This window comes from Scyliorhinus torazame, chromosome 18 (genome assembly GCF_047496885.1).
Source record: "Scyliorhinus torazame isolate Kashiwa2021f chromosome 18, sScyTor2.1, whole genome shotgun sequence".
Lineage (NCBI taxonomy): Eukaryota > Metazoa > Chordata > Chondrichthyes > Carcharhiniformes > Scyliorhinidae > Scyliorhinus > Scyliorhinus torazame.
This window is the reverse complement of record NC_092724.1, coordinates 104546873-104566648: the sequence shown is the minus strand read 5'-3', so window position 1 is coordinate 104566648 and position 19776 is coordinate 104546873. Positions and strand designations below refer to the sequence as shown.

Genomic DNA, 19776 nt, shown 5'->3' with positions numbered 1-19776 from the left:
CCGCTACAATGATGCCCATGTAGCGACAAGGGGAGTGATAGAGAGGTGCTTTGGCGTGCTGAAGATGCGTTTCAGGTGCCTGGACCTCTCTGGGGGCGCCCTCCAGTATCGGTCAGATAGGGTCGGCCGCATCATTGTGGTGTGCTGCGTCCTGCACAACATAGCCCAGCAGAGGGGCGATGTGCCGCAGGCAGAGGAGGGCGGAGTGGAGGAGCAGCAGGAAGAGGCCCAGTCCTCCCCAGATGAGGGGGATGGGGGCAATGGTCAGGGCAGACGGGGTAGACACAGGCGGGTGGCTGTCCACCATTACCGGCTGGCCCAGCGGGCACGGGACAGACTGATACACGCCCGCTTCACTGACTAGATGGGCGTGGGAATCGGGTAGCATGGCCACAGACCGCACACCATGGCAACAGCCGACCACCCCCACCCCCCACCCATCCACCCACCCAGCACCCTCACCCCCCTCCCCAACCCCACACACCCCACCCGCATGCACACCACCCCCCCCCCCATTGCCGATCCACCGGCGGCACAACGGGCCGGGCTCACACAGTTGCGGGTGGACGCGTGTCTATCGCAGGCCATGGAGGATGATGACAACCCGCCCTGCGATGAGCTCCTGGCTCTACATCGTTGGACTATGTCTGACCCATGGCCACAGTACTACCATCCACCCGGACCATCCCTGCATGCGGCTGTGACACTGCAGCGCACGGTCCCGTCCTCTGCCCGGGGGATGTTGATGGCGGCCCAGGGGGAAGGGGACAGACTCACCTGGGGCTGAGGTAAGACCACCCCTCACACACACACTTGCGCTCAACGTACATGACACGCCCGCACACTTTGGACAGAGCACAAAGGCAGCTTCGGTAGGTGTAAAATTGACTTTAATAACCAAAGGAATTCATGCACGTGCCCTAGCCCCTAAAACTCATCTGTGCCCTGCACCCGTGCCAACTTACTCAGTGTCTAATTGTTTGGCCTTACGGGCCCTTTGACTACGTCTACGTGGTTCCCCAGACGGTACAGCAGAACTGGAGGTGGACTCCTGTGATTCCTGCCCTCTGACACTGGATCCCTTTGGCGGCCGTTTCCTGGGGCGTCCTGGCCTAGATGGGCCAGGCTGCGGCCCGGGCGACTGGGATGGCGAGCTGCCAGCCTGTCCTGCCCGTTGCCCACCCGATGCACCTGGGACGGAAGGGGGGGGAGTCCGAGGTGTCGCGGTGTACCGGGACATCCCCTACAGAGGGAGCCGGGACGGACCACACCACCTCCTCCTCCCTCGGGGTGCCCGATGGCCCCCAGGCCTCTACATGGGTGGGGGATGCGAACGGACTGGCCATCCGACGCCCCCCCGACATCTGGCGCTGCCAGTCCTGGAGGCCCGTGCTGGTATCGACAGGGGTCTGCAGGTTTGCAGCCATGGAGCCCAGGGTGTTGGCAAACCCTGTCTGTGACAGTGCGACGCCGGCTCGCACATGGCCACTGGCGCCGATGCCCTCAGCAATGGCCTGCTGAGACTGGGCCATGGCCTGCAGAGACTGGGCCATGGCCTGCAGAGACTAGGCTATGGCGTTGAGCGCCTCTGCCATCTGGCGCTGGCACTGGCTCATGGCCTCCTGTGAGAGGGCAGCCATTTCCTGGGCCACAGACGCCGCCTGCACGGAAGGCCCCAGGCCTCGCAAACCGTTCCCCATGCCTGACACCGTCGCAACCATTGCCTCCACCGCGGACGCCACCCGTGCGGTGTCAGCCTGGGTGGCACGCATGACTGGGACCACTCCCAGCTCCTGGACGCGGGTGGACTCCTCCACCTGCGACCGCCGCAAGCCGCCCGTCACCCTCTTCGCTCGTCTCCGGGTCGGTGGTTGCATCGGATCTATGTGTGGGTGTGGTAACTGCAGGAACCCGGGATCCATCTGGGCGGCAGATGTTCGCTTGGCCTGGGCTGCCCTCCGACCGCCCGGTCCCTCTGCTGCTCCTACCTCCACCTGCTGTACCGGGACGGCTGTGTTGTGTGCACCAGTGAGTGTACCAGACGCCTCATCACTAAAGTGCCCAACCGTGGTGAGTGTTTCTGCGATGGTGGAGGGTGTTGGTGACAGCAGTGGCGTTGTGTCGTGCTCTTCGTCCCACTCTGAGTCCATGGCACTTTGGGGTGGGGGTTCATCTCCACCCATCCACTCTGAGTCACTGTCCGGTATTTCGTATTCCTGGGTAGTGCTGTCCCGGGTAGTGCTGTCCCGGGTAGGGGTGTCCTGGGTAGTGGTGTCCTGGGTAGTGGTGTCCTGGGTAGTGGTGTCCTGGGTAGTGGTGTCCTGGCTCGGATGTGACGGGGGCCTGTGGCTGCCCCCCTCATCGCTGGGTGGTCGCTCCCGCACGTGACGGGGGTGTCGTCTCCCTGTTGCTCCAGGTCTCTCCGTCTCCCGTGGTGTGCGAGGGGCATCCTGCGGGCGTCGCATGCTGGAGGGTCCGGGTCTCTCCGTCTCCCGTGGTCTCCGAGGGGCATCCTGCGGGCGTCACATGCTGGAGGGTCCGGGTCTCTCCGTCTCCCGTGGTCTCCGAGGGGCATCCTGCGGGCGTCGCATGCTGGAGGGTCCGGGTCTCTCCGTCTCCCGTGGTCTCCGAGGGGCATCCTGCGGGCGTCGCATGCTGGAGGGTCCGGGTCTCTCCGTCTCCCGTGGCCTCCGAGGGGCATCCTGCGGGCGTCGCATGCTGGAGGGTGCGGGTCTCTCCGTCTCCTGTGGTCTCCGAGGGGCATCCTGCGGACGGTGTGCATCTGCGGGAATGGTGCCTGGACGTTTGGTCCTGCGATACACAATGAAGCATGCATGGTTAGACATCAGGCAGTGGTCAGGTGATACGGGGGAGGGGGATATAGGGGAGGGGGGATATGGGGACGGGCTGTCGGTGGCTCACTTGCTGGTGGGCCCCCGACCTCTGCATCAGCAACTTCCCGGTCCTCAGGTCCGCCAGCCAGTTCCAGGGCCCTTTCCTTGTGTGGTCAGTGGCCTCTCATCAGCGGGCCCTCCTCCAGTCCTCACATGCTCCCTATTGTTGTGTGCGCGCTTCTCCTGTGGGGGGGGGGGTGGTGGCAGGGGTAAAAGGCAACAGTGTTAGGCAGGTATATGAATGCACGCCATCGGTTGCGCGTGCATTGCAGAGGTTAAGGTTAGGGCTGGATTCACTTGGGGATATGGGGGAGGGGGGATATGGGGGAGGGGGGATATGGGGAGGGGGGGATATGGGGGAGGGGGGGATATTGGGGAGGGGGGGATATGGGGGAGGGGGGATATGGGGAGGGGGGGTGGGGATATGGGGGAGGGGGGATATGGGGGAGGGGGGATATGGGGGAGGGGGGGATATGGGGAGGGAGATATGGGGGAGGGGGGATATGGGGGAGGGGGAGGGGGGGATATGGGGGAGGGGGGGATATGGGGAGGCTCACCCTGCCTGCTCTGACGAGGTCGTTCACCTTCTTGTGGCACTGGGTGCCTGTCCGTGGTGTCAGGGCCACAGCGGTGACGGCCTCTGCCACTTCCCTCCACAGACGCCGGCTGTGGCGTGGGGCAACTCTGCGGCCGTGCCCGGGATACAGGGCGTCCCTCCTCTGCTCCACCGCGTCCAGGAGCGCCTCCACATCGCGTGACTCGAACCTCGGGGCTGAGCGGCGGCCAGCCATCCAGTCGGGTGTTGCGGTCGGGTGGGGGGGAGCAGTGCGGCCTTATGAGATGTCACGTCGTGCAGCGTGTATGACGCTGCACGGCGTGAACCACTGCGCAAGCGCGGATCCCGTTACGTCGCTGCTAGCCCATTTCGGGCCGGAGACTATCGACCCATTTTTCTGACGTGACGCAAGTGGGATTTGCGCCGTTTTTTGCGCGGATCGGCGGACTTTCCGCCGATAACGGAGAATTTCGCCCCAGTTCTCATAATGCAATGAATGTGTAAAGAACAGATAAGGAATTCTGAGATGTGTGAAGTCTTGCTGATCAAAATGTGTTGCATATTTTACAAAATAATGTATTTTGTGTTTGTTCAAAGCATTTTAAGAAGTTACTGCCTGAGTACTGCTGGTTCATATGCTGCAGGAACCTGAATAAAATAGCCACTGAATTGCATAATTAATCAATAAAATAACCCAATTAGTCCATAACTATAATGGCTCGTTTCAGTGCTATTTATTTGAATGGGATCAATTAAATAACCAATAAACTAAATGAGGGAGACAGATATATAAAGAAAGCCTTGCCCTGAGACAGAGTAAAGGGGACAGTGATTGATCCGTTTTCTGGCCGAGTCTGCTCAGTGACTAAAGGGTCTGTGTACCAACTCCTGTTGTAAACAAAGAATTGGACAGTTCACAGCTCAACATTTAGTTCACTGATGCAGAGCTAAGTAGCTTCAGAATGCTGAAGAAAATCAGTCGCAAAGCAAGATAAACCAACATTTGGAGCTGATTGTTAGATATGAGTCAAAGTCAAAAAGATAAAAGCTGTTTAATCTACCTGCTGTATAGATACTTTAAACTGTAATATTCTCTGTGCACTTGACTGTCCACCAAAATTTTTATTAGCCAGAAAACTTCAATCTTGTCATCTGGACTGTGTATTTTCTTATGTTTCTGTCAATCGAGCTATGCAAGCTCATGGTTCCCAGCAAGCTCTCATTGCCTATTTATTAACGTTGTCAAATCTGTTTGTGGAGCATTTTGATTTAAAATGATCTTTCAACGCTCTTGTATTTGTAAGCTACTTTCAATTCCTGGAGGTACAATGTCCCAAAAGTCTTGTAATATTTGTGTCAAAATGGTTGAGTATGACAGAAATTATTATTTTGAAACACTGTCCAAATTTGCATCCTTAATTATTTTCAAACTTTCCCCTTGGTAGCTGCACATTTCTGTAAGGAGCATTGGCATATTTATTCCTTTTTTTAAAAAAAAAAAGGCATTGTGGTGATGATGACTTTCTCCCCTTTCTGTGAATGCAGTATTTTTTTTCTTGGATTCTGTACATTTGAAAATTCCTCTTATGGTGCTCCGGCTTGCATTGCTGGTTTCATTATTTGTTGCGCCCTGTTTCACCTCTGGGTATTCGCTGTCCTAACCCACTCCTCTCATTTCTTCAGCTGTTTCTGGACACAACAATTGTCATTCTCTTGCATTGATATTTGTGCTGATAATTCATTGGTGTGCAGTATTCAGAAGGATGAACGCCTGTCCTGATTATAAGTCACAGGACTTCCAGGTTGTGACCACGTGATGGGCATTATATCAGATTTATGACTGGTCGTACCAAATTCATCAAGTTTATTTTGGGATTTCAGCCAGTTGAATAAAACCCATATGTCAGGAGTCATGGCACTAATATGGACCTAATGCATACTGCAAGACACCTGAAAATGGGAGTGAGCATCGGAAAACAATTTAATTGGAAAAGAGAATAATTAATCTGTTGATCGTGACTCTTAATTAGCTCACATTTCAGGTTGATTCATCTGAATTGAGGACAGTTATAGGGCAGTACAAACCCTCCATATATGTTTTTGGTCAGTTCGATTATGAAGTGGATTTACATTTTGTTCTTTTTTTTTTACATCCAAGTGTAAAATATGAGATATGTAGGGAAATTGTGTAGAAAGCTGACATCTTTTCGAGCCATATGGTCATTGGTGCAAGCAACGAAGATAAGAATTGAGGGAGCTGGATAACTTTCAGAGAATTCATTTTTGAGCTTCAAATGTATGAACTATTTCGGATTGTGAAGAGTTTAGAACTGCACAGATAGACAAACAACTAACAAATTAGCATATGCAGTGTTATGAATTGGGATATTATTGGGAACACTGAATTATTAAAAAGATTATTTAAATTGGCTTCTCGTAAAGTGAGTGAGGGCATAGGGGAAAGGGCTGGGCAGGTTTCAGTGTCTGGATGTTCAAAAGCAATGCATTTAATTGTGCCATGTGCTTTAAAATATACATCTAGGTATAGACGAAGTGCAGCTACTGAATTAACTTTTGCTGTTCAAACCTGGTGCACTGCTTTTACCCAAAAGTGTAAGGTCAGTTTTCTCAGTCCTTTCTCGTAGCTCATCCTAAAAAGGATATGGATGAAGGAGAAGGCGTATTAATGATTTACAATGATGCCAGGACCAAGAAACTATAAACTACCAGGATGGACTGAGCAGGCTGGAGCTCTTTTCTCAGTTGAAAAGGAGTATTAATCCATTGATATAACTTCAAATTAATTCAGATGAAATGAACAGTTGAAGTTTATAACAGCCCAGTAGAAATTTGTCTGTGTTCAGTTGAGAAAGAAGTGGATTTCCATTTTGTCCCCCTTTTTATAACATTCAAATATAAAAGATGAAATGTGGAGAGTGGGAAAACGTCTCAACAAATGCAATTGGTCCTGTCACTGAACATCTCCACCCTAATGTATAGAGTTGTATGACTAGGCATGCCTCATGTGCCTAGAAGTATTTTGTAACACAATGTGTGTTCAATGTTCTAAACCTGTGAACCCCCCACCCACCCACACTCACACACACGGATCTACAATCGCTAATGTTCATCCCATAATTTTAAATGGTGGGGCAAGAAAATGGTCCTTAATTTAGTCAATAACGTGGTGTCAGTTCATGCCACAATACCGTTACTACATATTCTTTAATTTGATTCTCCACCTATTGGTGCTGATATCATTTACATTTACCACATTGTAGGACAAACAAATCCTCCTTTCATTGAAAAACACACAGACAAGGGCACAGATTACACCACTGCATACTTTATTTAGTCGCTCACGCTTAAGAATTCCTGTCTTGGCAGTGGACAATGATCTCTAAATTGCAGAACACACCAAAATAAACTTCTGATGGTTCTGTTTCTTCACAAAAATGCAATATATAATTGCTTGTCCAGTTCTGCTTCTTGTGATGTGATTCAGGGAAAGAAAGAAAAAATCAAGGATGTTTTTCTTGTATGCAGTGAAGACACCAATTCTTATTCTGGTTTTATGTCAGTTATGATAATTATGGGAGTATCAGGGTCATGTTCAAGAACTGAGGGTGGTGGCCTAACCCCAGTGCCTCATAATAACAGTGCAACCTTCTTGACAGCAATGCAGGCCGAGGGTTTAGAATTCCTCAGATTGCAATGCTGTCATCAAACTTACTTCATGTGTTCAGTGCAAGTCTGCCATGGCCCTAAGCTTGCATTGCTATTCTCTGCTATACATTGGGTTCTCATGCCCAAACCAAAAACCCACAGAATATGCAGGAAGGCAGTCATGTTTCCTCATTACCTCTAAGGACAAGTAGTAGCATACTGTCAAATCAAATTACATGGAATAATTTGTCACACGACCTCCATTATTCACCCGGTCATCTATAGCAAAATAGGGAACTTCGACCATGTAAAAGTCTGTGAGCTACAAGGCTGTCTTTACCTTTTGAAGATCAAACAATTTCTGTTCCTGAGTCAGACAGCTGAACCATTGTAGACAAAGTAAATAACCTGGGCTTGCTGGGGGGGCTTGCTGGGGGCCTACAAGTCTACTTCAACAGCAAATGGAAAACACAGTTCCACCTGTGTGGCTGAAATAGGATTAACTGATAAAAGGTCCTCGTCTTCAGAAAAACCTATTGCTTGATTCATATCTGGATCAAGTCGTACCAGGGCCCCATTATTGGTTAGTTACATGATGGAGAATTTGATAGTATGTATTTACTGTGGTGGGAGAAAAATTTGTTTGCATAGCGCTGCTACTTCTAACAGCACCACAAGACATAACTTGATTTACCAGGGGTAGCAAAGCTGTGGCCTGCTCTCTGTGCAGCCTACTCCCAGGGGATCGATGCAAGTTGTCATATGATATCCACATTAGCATATCATGGTGCAGTCACACACACACTGATGGACAGGTAGTTGGACAAACCAACACACACACAACATCGCAGCCAACCACCAGTGAGAGCACACGCACTATAAAACAGGGAACACCACAGTTCCCGCTCATTCTACCAGGAGATAGCTCAGAGCACAGAGCTCACAGCGTGCCACTCAGACATACACCATGTGCTGAGTGCCTCACCAAGATAGTGATAGGGCTGGGTCCACAGGTTATCTGGTGAAGCGCGAACCTCAGCCAGCAGTTATTAGTTGTTATTGTTTAAGACAATAAAACAGAGAGTTGTACCATCTACAACCATGTTGGTTCATTTGTGTATCGGAACACCCAACACGACACAAGTGTGCATGAATACCTATATGATGCTACATGAGAAGAAATTACCCCCTAGTTTACCTTAACGGAAATATGCATCTCGTTTTGGGGGAACGCCCATTTTTTTTTGTCACACTCTATTCATGCCATTAAATACGTTAAAATTAGCCCCCCATTGCATTCAAAATTGCTGCAATTTTAATAAAATTTAGAACATCCAAAAAGTTAGATTAAATGACACACTGCTTATGCCAGCTTCTCATATAGTAGACTAAACACTATGAAAGAAATTCAGATAGAAATTGATGTTAAAGTTGTACAGCACAGAGTTTTAATGGCCTGGATTTGCGACAAGAATAATGCTAAGGCTCTCTGTTGTCAACGTTCTTATGGAGTAAATTGGACAGCAACTTCTGGAGTTTGCAGTGGCACAGTGGTTAGCACTGCTGTCTCACAGCACCAGGGATCCAGGTTCAATTCCGGTCTTGGGTGATGGTCAGTGCGGAGTTAGCACGTTCTCCCTGTGTCTGCGTGGGTTTCCTCCAGTTGCTAAGGTTTCCTCACAGTCCAGAGATGTGCAGGTTAGGTGGAGTGACCACGCTAAGTTGCCTGTTAGTGTTCAAGGATGTATAGGTTCAGTTATGGGAATAGGGTGGGGGCGTGGGCCTAAGTCGGTGCTCTTTCAGAGGGTCGGTACTGACCCAATGGACCGAATGGCCTCCTTCTGCACTGTAGGAATCCTATGTGCAGCTAAACACAGAAATCAGGAAGTTGCTGTCCAAGTTCCTCTGCTCCTCCACAGGCTGTACTACTGCAGTATCTTATTGACAGTCTCAATATTGAAATCCATGTGAAGATGTGAAGTTGCTGTACTTACCCACTAGTTACCCATTAATGTGGCAAAAAGAATTTAGGGCTCTTGCATTCAAGTAATTTTTTAGTGGTATAATAACTCAAACAACCTCTCATCATGCACTGAACATTTTATTTTACAAGTGTAGAATCTTTTCACATAACTTCATTGCAGTGTTAATATAAGCTTATTTGTATCACTAATAAAAGATTATTATTATCATTCCTTCAAATTTTAATTAGTGTTGGAGATTTTTTTTACATTTAATTTTTTATTTTTGTCACTGTCTTATCTCTGTCTCTATCTACCCCTTTTTTAAATTTGCCTTCTTTGCATGACTTTACAATTTTAAAAAAAATAAAAATTTTGAATTTCTTTTTCTAATTCAGGGATAGTTTTAGTGTGGCCAATCCACCTACCCTACACATCTTTGGGTTATGAAGTGAGACCTATGCAGACTCGGAGAGATTGTGCAAAGTCACACAGACAGTGACCCGGGACCAGGATTGAACCCGGGTCCTCAGCGCCATGAGGCAGCAGTGCTAACTACTGTGTCACCGTGCTGTCCCGACTTTACAATTAATTAAGTCTAATTTAAACTCCTTGGGTTAGACTTTGTGGGATGGGGTCATGGCATTTTAGCACATCAAAGTGCAGCTAACAATGTTGGGTCAGATGTTAAAATTTTTAGGTAGTTGAATCCCTACTTCAATTCTGGGTTTTGTAGAGGTGATACAAGGGGTAGCGAATTAACCAGCTTCCAGAAAGAGTGTTGGTAATTTAAATGTTTTAACAAGGCTGGCAGACTGTAATTTAACCTGACTTGAAGATTTCGCAGTTGGTGGTGAGGTCTCCCAGAATTGGGGAAGTTAAGTATCATCACAGCACTACTTCTGGGTCAGGAGTACCCACCCCCATCAGCTAAACCCAACCTCTACAATGGTCCCTGAGGTGAGGAATCAAATCCCCTACCCTGGCAGTGGTGACTTAGACCTACTCAGTTTTGTCACCTGCCCTAGAAAGCTCCCTGATTGATTGGAAGCCATACCTGTCAATCAGACTGACACTGGGTTGGGAGTATACCCAGGACTAAAGACGGAGAGTATCGAGTTCAAAGTCCACAGCGTGCAGAGAAATGAGGACAACTGAAACTTGAGGTGGAACGGTAACACAGTGGTTACCACAGTTGCTTCACAGCTCCAGGGTCCCAGGTTCGATTCCCGGCTTGGGTCACTGTCTGTGTGGAGTCTGCACGTTCTTCCGGTATCTGTGTGGGTTTCTTCCGGGTGCTCCGGTTTCCTCCCACAGTCCAAAGATGTGCAGGTTAGGTGGATTGGCCATGCTAAATTGCCCTTAGTGTCCAAAAAAGGTTAGGTGGGGTTATTGGGTTACGGGGATGGGGTGGAAGTGTGGGCTTAAGTGGGGTGCTCTTTCCAAGGGCTGGTGCAGACTCGATAGGCTGAATGGCCTCCTTCGGCACTGTAAATTTTCTGATTCATATTCTATGATTCACTTCCTCTGCTTATGTAATCTGCCACTGTTACTATCCAGGTTGACGTGTCTCAATGAGAATCCTTCAATCTATTTGGTTGCTGAGTCTTGTTGTAGATTGTCCTGCTCACGAATCACATATCTGGTTGTCATGCGCAGGAAAATAAATCTCAAAATGCTGAAAAGTTACTGCTTAAAAGTCCCTGAAATGTCTGTGGGCAGCTGTAAACCTAATCAATGGTGAGCACTGTTTGCCACTGAACAGAAAAAAACAATGCTATTGTGGCTTTTTTTGCAAAAGCAAATCATTGTGGAGAAAAGTGTATAAAAGTTGTGGTAATGGTGAGTGGAGGGCTGGAGCATATGACGATTCTGGAATTAGGTGCTAAGTGGAAGAATTATATAACCCAAGAAAGTAGAATGGTCCCATACTGGGGGCGGAATTATCCCATCCTGCCCTTGGCAGTTTTGGTGATGGGTGTGAATGGAGAATCTAGCGGGAACCAAAAGGATGGAAATCCGCTGGCGGAAAATCATGTTGCAATTCTCCCAGTGGCGGGTCAGTCTTCTCACTGGCTGGTGGTACAAACACCATTTTAATTAATTTGCATCACATGAATGCTCATTAAAACAGCGGCACACCAGCATCCCATCCAGCTACTGCGCTGCTGGAGTTGGTGCAGACGGAGTCAGAGGGGACTGTGAGTGGCGGCACACCCTTGGGAGTTTCCTGAGTGGAGGCCCCTGGGGTGTCCAGCTGATTTTCATCCTTCCTGTCGGTGGCAGAGAGCTCTGACCTGACACCTGCAGGAGATGGTGCACCTGGACGGTGGTCAGGGTGTCATGTCTCCGAGATCCTGATGGTGCCCACCAGATTGTATGACCATGGAGTGCAGGGCTGAGTAAAATTCTGGCAGGATCTGCAGGACCAAGGTCTCCATGGTCTTTGTCAACTTTCCGATGGTGACCTCGAGGCACTCGCATGTCGGAGACACGACCTCCGACAGAATGCAGGCAGGCTCGTCTATCGTTCACTCTAGTCTGCTGAGAGACTCGAGAAGATCTGCCCCAGATTTCACTGCTTGCCTTTGCACCAGTGAGCTAACAGCTGCTTCCAGAGCCTCATCATCTGACTGGAACTGAGCGAATGGCTGGTCTACGGCAGCCCTCCAAATGTCGGATACCTGGGCTGTCCCTGCCTCTGACTTCTACTGGCACGTGTCTCAGACGTATTGCCCAGAAAGTGACTCCTAGCCTTGAACTGCGCACCACCGAGGTGTGTGTCTCTGCTCTGGTGGAGGGTGTGGCTGAGCGCTGTGATGGTTTTTCTTAGCCCCCTCATCCTCAGACATGCCCGGGGGTTCAGACAGCTGCTGGGCTCGCTTTCTGGCTGTGGTCTGCTGGAAGCTGAAAAATACAAAAGGACCTTTTAGTGGATGAGCTGAAGCTAATTCAGCATAAATGGCAGGATTCGCTGAAGAGATGGGGCTGAGATCTGTACTAGGTTATTGCAAGAGGCCAAAATCTGTGTCATCATTGAAACAATCCTGGTCCTTGCCAGCGAGCTCTGCAGCAGCCTTCTCACGTTTGCGAGGGGGTGTATCTCTGCCATGCCTCTACATGTTGTGCGCAAGTTTCGCCTGTGTTTTCATGTGTCCCCTGTGACTAAGTGTGTGAGGTCCGTGAAGAGAGTGAGCATTTAGGTTCATGGTGCCATGCTGAAGTTTAATATTGGAGGTAGCTGAAAGAGGACTTGCCCTGGCAGAGCGGATGAGATCATTAATCCACTTCCTGAACTGGATCGTGTTTCAGGGGTAGATGGCAGCCGTGCTGACCTTCAGGTCAATGACTTCCCAGGCCAGAACGGTGAGGTTGGTGTGCTTCTTTGAGACATACCTGGGTTTAGAGCACATAAAATAAATAAATGAATAACCTTTATTGTCACAAGTAGGCTTACATTAACGCTGCAATGAAGTTACTGTGAAAAGCCACATTCCGGCGCCTGTTCTGGTACACAGAGGGAGAATTCAAATTCTCAGCTGGTACGGGAATTGAACGCGCGCTGCTGGCCTTTTTCTGCATCACAAACCAGCTATTTAGCCCACTGAGTTAAACCAGCACCCAAGCACCCTGGAACTGCCAGTCTGACACGCTTGCAGTGCCACCCGGGCACCTTGGCAGTGCCAGGCTGGCATCCTGGTGGCACTGTCAGGGTATCGGACTGGCAGTTCCAGGGTGCCCAGGTGGCACCCGCAGTGCCAGGCTGCCACCCTGCCCAGAGGACAAGCACCCGGGGGCCTCTGAACCCTTGGGAGACATTGCATCTGGTCCCCATTTGTGGAGACCAGCACTGAACGGTGCTCGGCCGAGGTGAAGTGGTTTTACCATAGAATTTACAGTGCAAACGGAGGCCATTCGGCCCATCGAGACTGCACCAGCTCTTTGAACGAGCACCCTACCTAAGCCCATACCTCCACCCTATCCCCATAACCCAGTAACCCGACCCAACACAAAGGGCAATTTTGGACATTAAGGGCAATTTAGCATGACCAATCCACCTAACCTGCACATCTTTGGACTGTGGGAGGAAACCGGAGCACCCAGAGGAAACCCCCACACACACAGGGAGAACGTGCAGACTCCGCACAGACAGTGAACCAAGCTGGGAATCGAACCCGGGACCCTGGAGCTGTGAAGCAATTGTGCTAACCACCATGCTACCGTGCTGCTCATGCATGTTCGAGTGTGATTAGCTGTCTCACTCTAATACGCGGATTTGCAAAACAGTGATGCTGCCCACAATGGGCAGGATTCAGATCGTGATGACTTACACCATCTCGTTAGATCTTGCGAGGCATGATGAGTTGGATAGATCCCGGAAGCAGAACCTCCCGGCATAGACTAGTCGCGCTGCTTTTCGGGCGCAACGTGGCCGGTTGGTCGCGCCAGTAATATTGGACTCAAAACATCTCTCTTTCTCTCTCCATAGATGCTGCCATACCTGCTGAGTATTTCCTGAATTTTCTGTTTTTATATCAGATTTTCAGCATCTGTAGTATTTTTCTTTCATCAAACTAACTTGAATTACAGCAAGAAATGAAAAATTGCACTATAGTTAAAAATGGTGCAATGTTCAGGAGATGATCAATGCGTAAATATAGTAGCCTCACCAAGCAAAAGACAGGGAAGCCTATTACAAAAATATAATTGTACGAGTTTTAATGATATTCATGGGAAACTGTGGTCCCTACATATATGATTGTGGTCTGATTGAGTAATTTGATATCATGATAGACAAAAAACAATCACACTGTGAGAGGCAAATGTCTTGGTAGAATTATAAATATGTTGCACATTATAAAATTAATTCAAATCAGAAAATTTGGAAGAACAGCTATGTGAACCTATAGCATGAGTCCCATGCACATCTTTATAATACATATCATGTGCTGTGTAAGTAGCAGCTGTTCTTTAGTTGGACTAAGCATTTTAATTGTAAATAACAACAGAAAATGCTGGACGGGCTCAACAAGTCTGGCAGCATCTGTGGCGAGAAAAACAGATTTAACATTTCGAGGCTATATGCCCCTTCTTCGAAGCATTTGAATTTCCTGCATTCCTATTCATTTGAATGGAGCTTTGAAATTGATATTTTAAAGTGACGTGCGCTGAGGAAAATAGATCTATTGGCCAGGATTCTCTGTTGCGAGTCTGCCTCGCTACCGCTGCTGGTGAGGACGGAGAATCTGGCACTCAGCCAAATCTCCCATTGACTGCATCGGGACCGGAGAATCCTACTGCCGTGAACGGACAGAGAAGCCAGCCCATAATATTGGTGTATCAATGTATATTTATATTTTGAGCATGATATATTTGTATTTTCAAGTATTTGAGGTTCTTGTTGATTTTGTAGTAATATAATAGGGTGTCTCGGACCCCCCGTAGTTGACAGTACCACTTGATATTGCAGTCATATAGGCAGTCTCTAATATTGGCTATGATCTATGGGAGCCCAAATTCTATTCCTTATTCATCGAATCACACAGTCAACCCATTGTGCCTGCGCTAACTGCTTGGAAGAACTATTCAATTAGTTCCACTCCGCTGTTCTCTCCCTATACCTCTACAATTCTTTTCCCTTCGAGTATTTCTCCATTTCCCTTTTGAAAGGTACAACTGAATGTGCTTCCATCTCCCTTTCAGGTGGTGCTTTCCAGATCTTGGATCTATTATAGGGTTTCTCCTATTCTTTTATGGGGGGCTGCTACCTTCCTATCAATTAAGGCTCGCCTGAAAATTGATCCAGTGTTGCGCACAGTATGATCGTTACAAATAATGAATAAATACCTTTTTAACTTTAGCTTCACAGCCAAATTCTTTGCTTATGGATGGTTATTATTTGGCAGAGGAGATAGAAACAAGAGGAAGCCATTTAGTCCCTTGAACCTATTCCATCACTCACTGAGATCATGGCTGACTCCAAAGAACCACCTTTGCCCCATGGACCTTAACACATGTTGACAGAAATATATCAAGCCCAGATTTAAATTTACAACGGAACCCAGTATCAATTGTTGTTTACAAAAGAGAATTCCAAATGTCTGCCCCCCTCATTGTACTCAACTCCTGAAAGATCTATCCCTAATTTTTAACCAGTTCCCATGGTTGTAGATTCCCCAACCGGTGAAAATAGTTTCTCTATTTCTTATCCGTTCCCCTTAATATCTTAAAGCATCAATCAAATCACAGTCTAATCTTCTAAAACCTGGATTTTCATCCTCAAAGTGTGTACATACATAGATACATAGAAGATAGGAGCAGGAGGAGGCCTTTTGGCCCTTTGAGTCTGCTCCGCCATTCATCAAGATCATGGCTGATCATCCAACTCAATAGCCTACTCCTGCTTTCTCCCCATAGCCTTTGATCCCATTCTCCCCAAGTGCTATATCTGGCCGCCTCTTGAATATATTCAAAGTTTTAGCATCAACTACTTCCTGTGGTAATGAATTCCACAGTCTCACCATTCTTTTTGTGTGAAAAAATGTCTCCTTATATCTGTCCGAAATAGTTTACTCCGAATCCTCAGACTGTGACCCCTGGTTCTGGACACACCTATCATTGGTAACATCTCCTCTGCATCTACCCTGTCTAGTCCCGTTAAAATTTCATACGTCTCTATGAGATCCCCTCTCATTCTTCTGAACTCCAGCGAGAACAATCCCAACCTAGTCAATCTCTCCTCATATGACAGTCCCGCCATCCCTGGAATCAGTCTGGTAAACCTTCGCTGCACTCCCTCGAGAGCAAGAACATCCTTCCTCCGAGAAGGAGACCAAAACTGCACACAATACTCCAGGTGTGGCCTCACCAAGGCCCTGTATAATTGCAGCAACACATCCTTGCTTCTATACTCGAAACCTCTCGCAATGAAGGCCAACATACCACAAGCCTTCTTGACCGCCTGCTGCACCTGCATGCTTAACTTCAGTGACTGGAGCACAAGGACACCCAGGTCCCACTGCACATTCCCCTCTCCCAATTTTCAACCATTCAAATAGTAATCTGCCTTCCTGTTTTTGCTTCCAAAGTGAATAACTTCACACTTATCCAAATTATACAGCATCTGCATTGATTTGCCAACTTGCCCAACCTGTCCAGATCATGCTGTAGGATCCCTGCATTCTCATCACAGTTCACCCTCACGCCTAACTTGGTATCATCTGCAAACTTGAGATGTTACATTTTGTTCCCTCATCCAAATCATTAATATATATTGTGAATAGCTGGGGTCCCAGCACCAATCTCTGTGGTACCCCATTAGTTACTGCCTGCCAGTTTGAAAAGGACCCATTAATCCCTACACTTTGTTTCCTCTCTGGCAACCAGTTTTCTATCCACCTCAATTCATTTCCCCCAATCCCATGAGCTTTAATTTTGCACAATAATGCGAGACTTTGTCAAACACCTTCTAAAAGTCCAAATATACCACATTGACTGGCTCCCCCTTGTCAACTGTACTGGTTACATCTTCAAAGAATTCCAACGGATTTGTCAAGCATGATTTTCCCTTCATAAATCCATGCTGACTTTGACTGATCCTGACACTGCTTTCTAAATGTTCCGCTATAAAGTCCTTGATAATGGATTCAAGCATTTCCCCCACTACCGTGTTAGATTTACTGGTCTATAATTCCCTGCATTCTCCCTACCTCCCTTTTTGAATATCGGAGTGATGTGAGCTACCCTCCAGTCTGTAGAGGACAGTTCCAGAGTCTATAGAATCCCGGACGATGACCACTAATGCGTCCACTATTTCCAGAGCCACCTCCGTTAGCACTCTGGGATGCAGATTCTCAGGCCCTGGGGATTTATCCGCCTTCAAAGGGCAGCACGGTAGCACAGTGGTTAGCACAATTGCTTCACAGCTCCAGGATCCCAGGTCCGATTCCCGGCTTGGGTCACTGTCTGTGCGGAGCCTGCACGTTGTCCCCGTGTCTGCATGGGCTTCCTCCGGGTGCTCCGATTTCCTCCCACAGCCCAAAGATGTGCAAGTTAGGTGTATTGGCCATCATAAATTGCCCTTAATGTCCAAAAGGTTCGGTGAAGTTACTGGGGATAGGGTGGAGGCATGGGCTTAAGTAGGGTGCTCTTTCCAAGATCCGGTGCAGACTTGATGGGCCGAATGGCCTCCTTCTGCACTGTAAATTCTATGTCCAATCCCATCAATTTTCCCAGCACCATTTCTCTACTAATTTTGATCTCCCTCAGTTCTTCCCTCTCACTAAACCTTTCATTCTCCAGCATTTCTAGTATCTGATTTGTGTCCTCTTTTGTGAAGACAGAAACAAAGTATGTATTCAATTGCTCAGCTGTTTCTTTGTCCCTTATTATGCATTCCCCTGTTTCTGTCTGTAAGGGGACTATATTTCTCTTTACCAATCTCTTTCTCTTCACATATCTCTTGGAACTCTTAGTGTCAGTCTTTATGTTCCATGCAAGCTTTCATACTGTACTTTTCCCTTCTTAATCAATCCCTTCGTCCTTCCTTGATGAATTCTAAACTGCTCCCAATCCTCAGACCTATTATTTTACTTGGCCAAAGTGTATGCTTCTTCCTTGGATCAGATACTATTTCTAATTTCCTTTGTAAGCCATGGATTGGCCCTCTTACCCCCTTTGCTTTTTCTGTCAGACAGGAATGAGCAGTTGCTGTAGTTCCCCTCCTTGAATGTTTGTCATTGTCTATCCACTGCCATCCCTTAAATGTAATAGGAGTGTGGAAAATTTCCAGCTTGGCCCGCCCACCTTCCTTGGGAGAAAGTGCCTGCAAGGGCGTGATTTTCATTACTAGTGTGATAGGGGTGGGAATGGGGAGGAGGGGGGGGGACAGCGGGTGTGGGTCGGAATCAAGCTAGCCAACCCAGGAAAAAGATCAGAGGCAGCCAAGACTGGCTGTTTAAAAGGTCCACCTTGGTGCTATGGGACTTAACCCTAGTGAAACTAATACTAGAAAGGGTTTTAGCCCTCACTTTTTCATCCCCAATATACTCCCCATGCCGCATCCATGCCACCTGTGCACCCCTTCCAACCCCAATGGCACCTCGGCTGTGCCACTGCCATGCCAATCGGCCCACAGTACACTGTTTAGAACCAATGAATCCTGTTGTGACAATAGGATGTCCAATTCATTTCCACTATGTTAAAAAGAAATTCCTTTTTACTACAGGGCAATGGAAGTGTCAATCATCGAGTTTCAATATCTGAAACTGTAAGCACATGTGGAGGTGTTTTGACCAACAAACCTCCTTGTTGCTAAATTGCCTTTTCAGCCTTGTGTCTGGGAATAAATACAGAATAAAACACAGTTATCCAACAGAAAGTAGAAAGATTCCAGTGATACATCTTCAAATTTTTAGAAGCCTATTTGGGGTGGCTGGTGGAGGTGAAGGCCTACAGCAGTTTTGTCATTACCATCTCATTCATATTATAGCGCCCAGGAAATAGAAGAGAAAATGGGGGCATTCTCACCTTTAAGACAGCATGTTTGTCTGTGCTGGCTTGCAAAATAGATTGGTGGTCTACCAATGCTGCTGTTTAACTGGCCACTAGAACGGGCATGCGAGTGGTGCTGAGCGACATGCTGATGCCTGCTTTAGCACCTCTGCTGGTGGGTGACACCTGTTACCAGGAACCTCACTGCATGTGGAGGGACAGATGGATATTTTCCCTACTGCTCAACAGTACGTTATTCACAGGAAGGCGATACATTGACGTAAACTGCAACCAGGCATGTTATTATGTAGTTGGTGCCTGCTATACAGCACAAACCTCTCTTCTTTGCCCAAGCAACAAAAATAGATTGCTTTTTTCCATGATGAAAGACTGTCATTTGAAATGGATCAAGTTTTTTTTTCAGTTCAATTTTCAACTCCCCAAGCTTCATGTTTGCCAAGCAGCTCGCCAGCAAGTAACTGTTAATATTTGAATGTAAGCCCAAGAAGTCTGTCTTTCATTAAATCAAATGCTGGTTCATAAATATCCTGTCAGGTGATAAGAGCATGATGTGATATATATATAAATGATTATACACTTCAAAAGAACACATGTAGCATTATATATAGTCAGCAATTCAGCTGTTTGTAATGCTAAATCGCAAACTTCTTAAAAGTCTTGCATTTTCTTTGTGTGTACATGGGCACTTCTGACTATTCACCAAAAAGATGCTATTAAATTTCTTAAAAGGATCGGACTTTCTACGCCCCATTGTGCTTGTTTGAAATTCGTAGCCTCAGAGGCAAAGTTGATCGTTAGTGTCTGCCAAGGAATATATTATTAATCTTTAAATGAGTCTGCAGCTTCTAAATTCGACAATTGATTACTTTCTTTGTCTTACAGACGGAAGACTACTTAAAACACAAGATCAGAAGTAGACCTGAGAAAACAGACCTGGTTAATATGCATATCCTACAAGGTAAGTACCAATTTTCTGTAACATTATAGGCCTTGTAATAGTCTCCATAATAATATTACTCAAGTATTTTAAATTCCAAATAGCTTATGTCCTATGACATTGCCCACAGGTAGTTCAGGTCTCTGGAGCATCTTTGCTGATTTAGTCCATTTTAAACCCTAGCTGGATTTTCAAAGCACGGTTGGGAACTCGATACCTCAAAGAATTCTGGGGCTCGAATCCCCACCT

The 19776-nt window shown here is 47.4% G+C and overlaps 1 protein-coding gene across 9 annotated transcripts in view; it reads left to right on the top strand.

Annotated features, from left to right (window-relative positions):
• The window catches only part of myocd (myocardin), a 303397-nt gene that overhangs the window by 198831 nt on the left and 84790 nt on the right, over positions 1-19776 (top strand). For all 9 annotated transcript variants that reach the window (XR_011936178.1, XR_011936177.1, XM_072483120.1 and 6 more), the window contains exon 4: positions 19473-19548. Coding sequence is in view for 7 of the 9 variants with exons in the window: in XM_072483120.1 (XP_072339221.1) it covers positions 19473-19548 (76 nt within the window). In the remaining 2 variants the exon portion in view is untranslated. The remainder of the gene's footprint in view (positions 1-19472; positions 19549-19776) is intronic.